The 6,000-nt window shown below is 41.6% G+C and overlaps 1 protein-coding gene across 1 annotated transcript in view; it reads left to right on the top strand.

The window, feature by feature from the left end:
- Nucleotides 1-1,522: 1,522 nt before the first annotated feature.
- Nucleotides 1,523-6,000, top strand: part of DIPK2B (divergent protein kinase domain 2B) — a 43,108-nt gene continuing 38,630 nt past the window's right edge. Inside the window, exon 1 of the mRNA XM_012754086.2 lies at nt 1,523-1,745. Coding sequence (XP_012609540.1) covers nt 1,549-1,745 — 197 coding nt within the window. The 5' untranslated portion in view covers nt 1,523-1,548. The remainder of the gene's footprint in view (nt 1,746-6,000) is intronic.

Here is a 6,000-nt window from a genome sequence, read left to right as displayed (position 1 = left end):
AAAGAAACTCTTTAGAATTTAAATGTGCCTAAATTTTTCTTTTATCACACTTGACACCAAAAGCATGATCCACAAAGAAAAAATTGACAAATTGGACTTCATCAAAATTTAAAACACTTGCTCTGTGAAATATTCTATTAAGAGGATAAAAGACAAATTACCACTTGGGAGCAAATATTTGCAAAGCACATATTCAACAAAGGACTAGGATAGAGATTATATAAAGAAATGTCAAAACTCAACAACAACAAAAAAACACAAACATGACCAGATATTTCGTCAAGGAAGATATACAGATGGCTACTAAGCATATGCTTAATCATCAGAGAACGGCCTTTACCCTGCTCTTCTCACCAGTTTAGCAAAATTCACAAATTCTCCCGAGGCCATCTGCATTCCCTTTCATGTCCCTTTTCCCCTCTCTCAGCCCCATTTTTCTGTGTACTCTCTTAAAGTCTCAAATTGCCCCATTCCCCACATTCACTCCCTCGCAGGAAGTCAGGCAACCTGCCTTCCCTGATGTGGCCCTCAGAAACTCTCTAGTCCCAAATTAGCACTCCCATCTACTCCATGCTGTGGACCTTATTTTGGTATCTGAAGGAAGGCAATCCCGGGGCAGTTAAATCCTACCAAGTCAGGCCAGCCACTGAGAAGTGAGGCAGGGTGGTAAAGGGTAGAGGGGCTTTCAGGCCTGTGGGAGACAGATGGACACAGCTGAATGTAGGACAAAGGCTCTTCCTGGTACTACTGTCATCATACCACAAAAGCCACCAGGTGCTTTTCCCTCTCTTGTTCTCAGTTCAGCAAGAGAAGATAGGCTAGCCTAGGGTAGGCTAGCTTAAGGTTTTCTATTCCCTAAGCAGCAAAAAGTCTTGGCCCTTCAAATCACTGTTAAATGTGCTATTTAATGACCAGCAAACTAACCTCTAGTTATTTCACAGCCATATATGGTAAGAGTAGAGGATGTAGAGCTGGTTAAGGGGCAGGACAAACTACCCAGTGCAGAGGTGAAAAAAATTGGTGTGCGCGCGCGCGCGCGCGCGCGCGCGTGTGTGTGTGTGTGTGTGTGTGTGTGTGTAATCCATAGGGACAGATATACTCAGATTTAAAACAGTGGAGGGTGGAGGCCTTCAGGATCCTTTGAAACTCCCAGGTGGAAGCCAGGTCGGACACACATCCTGCATGGACCTTTCCTGCCCAGCCGGGATATCCTGTGTTTGTCAAAAGGACCACATAGGGAAGCCCTGACCATTGTCCTTCCCGAAATCTGCCAGTGAGCCCCTCCCCAGGTTGAGGCAGCCGCCCCAGGCAGAGGAAGATTAACTCTGGAAACAGCGTTATCAGCATCCTCCATAGACTTCCTCACCTCCTTCCCAGCCTCATTAGCCCCAGGCTCCTCAGCATCCTCATACAGAAAGCTTGGGGGGCTGGGGTGGGGTCAGCACCCAGAAGCCAGCCCCCTCTGACAGCTTCCTCTTTGGCCAAGCCCTGCCTCTGTGCAGCCGTGAGTGGGCAGCCGAAGGCTGCAGCTGCATCCCAGAGCCCGAAATGGATCCCCAGCTGACCCTGCTGCTGTGGGTCTCAGCCCTGAGCTCTTCTTTCTCCTTGCCAGCTTCTCTCCATCCTTCTCTGGTGCCCCAAGTCAGAACCAGCTACAATTTTGGAAGGACTTTCCTCGGTCTTGATAAATGCAATGCCTGCATTGGGACATCTATTTGCAAGAAGTTCTTTAAAGAAGAAATAAGGTCAGAATCTCAGTCAAATAACTCTGAGGGGCAAAATTTCGTTCCCTTCATGTGAAGATGTCCAGGAATTTGTTGAAAAGGAATCGGGATGTAATGTATGGGTGGGAGCTGAAACAAAGCCATTTAATCAGAGTGGTAATGGTTTGACGCTGGGGTGGGTAGGAGGGCAAGGTGTGAAGCCAAATCGCAACCCTAAATGCTAAATCCAATGCTTCCTTTTGAAGTGAAAACTTGAAGGTTTTTTTTTGCTATGAATAGAGTAGCCTGGGACTGTTGAGTTTACCAAGTTCATTTCTCATAAGGGGAGGGAAATTAAATTTATAGAAAGCCTACTATATGACATGCATTTTAAATTATTCTGAGAGTTAGTGATTTGCACCAATTATTCAGATAGTGAACTGAGACATAGCAAGGTTAAGTGACTCTGGAGTGGGGAGGAATGGAGAAACTATGTGAGAAGATGGATGTATTAATTTGTTCCACTATAGTAACCATTTTACTATATATTTATATATGTATCTTATAACATCATGTTGTATACTATAAATATGCACAATAAAATTTATTTTAAAAGAAAAAGATTAAGTGACTTGACCAAGGTCACCACCTAATAAATGACAAATCTGGGATTCACATCAGCACAGTTTGCTCCAAAGTTTCTGAACCAGTTTTCTGTTGTGAGATGTTGCCTTGATCAGAGGAAAACCAGAGTTTAGTAAATTGCAAGCGCGTGGCTCTGAAAGAATGGTATCACACTCTGGAATTCAAGCCTATCAACACACAGTAAATGAGCCTTTACCATGGCCGAGATCTAGGAGGTGTTGTGGTGACAGCTACTATAACTCTGATCAATACCTTCCAGGGGGTCATATTACAAATAATAACAATAAAGCTTGTTCTGACGCAGGCCAGTGGAAAGGACCTCCAGGAACTCCAGGAAGGGAACATTATTAATTCCAAATGGGGGCTGGGGAAGAGCGTCTCTAGGGGGAGGTATTCTGAGCAAGGCCTTAAAGAATGAGCTGAAATTTAGTGGCATGGGAAGGGCTTAAGGAAGAAGCAGCAGCTTAAGCAAAGGCCCAGAGATGTGCGAAGAGGTGAGAGGCGCTTAGTGGCATGAGGTGTACGTGGAGGTGTGGCAAAGGAGGTTGGAAGGATATACAGGACATGGAGCCTTGAATGCCATGCCAATGAATTGGGAGCTTAATCTGTGGACCAGTGGTTCCCAGGCTATCCAGTACTAAAAACCCATTGTCATTTGCCCCTCCTCCTCCATCCTCCTCCAGGTCGTCCACCCTGAACGACCTACTGCATGCTTATAAGATTTGGTGACCAAACGAAAGGCATTAATTAACAGTGATTTTATTTCCAATCTGTAGTAACCAAAGACATATTTGATTATTCAACTAAATTACTGAACAGAAATAATAAATAGAAAATACCAATCAAGGCCAGGCATGAGGGCTCAGGCCTATAATCCCTCCCACTTTGGGAGGCCAAGGCAGGAGGATTGATTGAGGACAGGAGTTCAAGACCAGCCTGGTCAACATAGCAAGACTCCATCTCTACAAAAAGTTTTTAAAACATTAGGAAATTAGCCAGGCATGGTGGTGTTCTCCTGTAGTCCTAGCTAATCAAGAGGCTGAGACGGGAGAAAAACTTGAGTTCAAGGCTGCAGTAAGCTATGATCATACCAGCCTGGGCAACAGAGTGAGACCCTGTCTCAAAAACAAATTTGAAAAAAACAAAGAAATACTAATGAAAAATGTTAAACTTCTTTTGTGAGACCATAGATATTTTATGGAATTCATGGTGGATTTTCCTTTTAACTCTTTTTAAAGGCACTTTTTAATGTTGAAAATTGAAAAATGTGAATTGAGGAAGCTCTATTGCAGGCAATGGTGAGGATGCTAAGCTGGTGAGAGGCAGGAGACCTGTGGTTTTGGAAGGTCTCATGGAAAACAGTGAGTATGATGGACTAGGAGTGTTGACAGGGGCTGTGAGAACAGTTGTCATATCCCAAGAGAGAGGTCATAGGGAACAAATTAGGGCAGGAAGGATACAAGTCAGTTCAACTATAGAGTCACTTTGTTGAATGACTCCATGCGAGAGGAAATAAAGATGGAGACGTTGAATGTAAATTCAGGTTTTCTGCCTAAGAAATGGGAAAAAGAGGACCAAGAACACAGGTGAAGTGGTGCTGATTCCTCAGAGAAAGGAGGCAATGAGAATATAGACATATTTTAAGATATTTTAAAATACGAGGGTGAAAAATTAAGGGAATCAACTAAGGAAGAGTTCCAGGTTCACAACCTCTTTATTCACTAAGGGGCAATAAATGAAATTTTTCTCACCATCCAGGTATTAGCCAAATTCAGAAAGCATTCCCCTAAATAGGTTTGCATTCCATTAAAGTTCAGGATATTACTTCATCTCCCTTAGAATTCATTTTCCATGTGTCCCTGAAGGGGAAGTATGCAGATACAAGCAGGGAAACACCAGGCAGGGCACGTTCAGGTTTACAGCTCTCTGTGTTGAGAATGTTCATTCTCAGTACAAGAGACAGAGAGAGGCATTGAGTGGGTGTGGGGATGTGGACTTGTTTAGAATCCTTTTCTGTATCTTATAAATAACTTCTTTCTTATTAGAAAAGTAATATCTGTTTATTTTAGAATTTTCAGAAAATATTGATTAAGGGAAGCACAACATAAAAATCACATATAATTCCTCCACCAAGAGATCATCCCTTAGTGGATATTTTATTGTATATCCTTGCCACTCCTTTTCTATGTATGGATTAAGAAAGTTTTTCAGCAAAAATGTGATCATCGATGTATACTCTTTTGGAAACTTTTATTTAATAATATATCAGGAACACCCTTTCCACATTATTAAATGATATTCCCCCTAATTTGATTTTTAATGGCTTCAATTGCATCAATCAACCATAATTTATTTAACTAATCCACCTTAGTGAGACTAGGGATTTTTATTTCATTTGTCGGTATCACGAACAGTGCTGTTAAACATCCCTGTGGCCATATTTTATGCAGATCAGTGATTAATTCTTTATGACAGAGTCTTAAAAGTGAAATCTCTGGGTCAAAAAATTACAAATGTTTAAAATATATGTGTGTGTGTGTATATATATATCTCCAAATGGTGACTTCTACTTATAGAGCTCACTTCTTGAACACTCACAAATATTTAATATTATTACTTTTTTAATTTGTATTTCTTCTGAGTTGAGCCTTGTTTTCAGATTTATTGACCATTTGTATTTCTTCTTTGTTAAATTGTCTATAAGTTCACATCCTTTGCCTCTCTTTCTAATAGTGTGTTTGCTCATCATGTTCTTGTTGATCCCCAAACATTTCTCCACTTCTAAAAATGACTACCATGACACCTTATGAGAAAGCCCATCCAAAACTCACAGACTTTTGGGTGAAAAGCTATAGCCAGGTCTTGGTCCTTACTAACGATTGGACAATGCTTGTATCTGTTCAGCAACAAACAACAGATGGGCTTCCCAGGCCAACTGAGTATGCTGAAGACACATGATCAGTAGATAAACGTCACCTTTCCTTCTTCCCCTTATCTTTTGGTTGGCAAGAATGCTAGGGATGAGTCAGATACTTCTTATATTCAATCTTTGCAAATTTTCCCATGCATATCATGTTGACTTTCAAATCCTGAATGAAAAAGTTAAAGGAAGCTAGGAAAATGAGTAAGCCTCATTGACATGTTTTTCTTATTGAAAATACGCCTATATGTGAAATCCTGAGTGGCCACACCAATTGACAAGATCTACCAGGATCTGGTTGGTCAGTATTGTACATATGTGAGGAGAGAGGGGTACATAGTGGCAGTATCTCTGATCAGAATTATTACTAAGGGTTCCTGGGCTCTTACCATGGCAGATGCTTTACCTCACCTTCCTTACTGTACACATTTGGCCTGACATGCCCACTCCCACTTCCACTCCCACTCCCAAATTCTTAAAAAGGTTTAAACACTTCCAACTGGGCATTGAAGGGCTCACAGTGAAATAAGTAAATCATTAGGCTTGATTTTGCCTTCCCTTCTGCCTTACCTTTTGTCTGTCTCCTTTCCCTCAGAAAACGATAATTTTTGCCTTAACTCACTTCCTCATATCAACGCAGAGGCCTTGGGAACTGCAAGACCCAGGAGTTTATGGCAGAAGTATCCATTTATATATTCGGTCATCCGTACATGCACCGATTCATCCACTCAC

This window comes from Microcebus murinus, chromosome X, assembly GCF_040939455.1.
Source record: "Microcebus murinus isolate Inina chromosome X, M.murinus_Inina_mat1.0, whole genome shotgun sequence".
Classification (NCBI taxonomy): domain Eukaryota; kingdom Metazoa; phylum Chordata; class Mammalia; order Primates; family Cheirogaleidae; genus Microcebus; species Microcebus murinus.
Note: the sequence above shows the minus strand (reverse complement) of the source record. Positions and strands in the feature narration are given on the sequence as shown.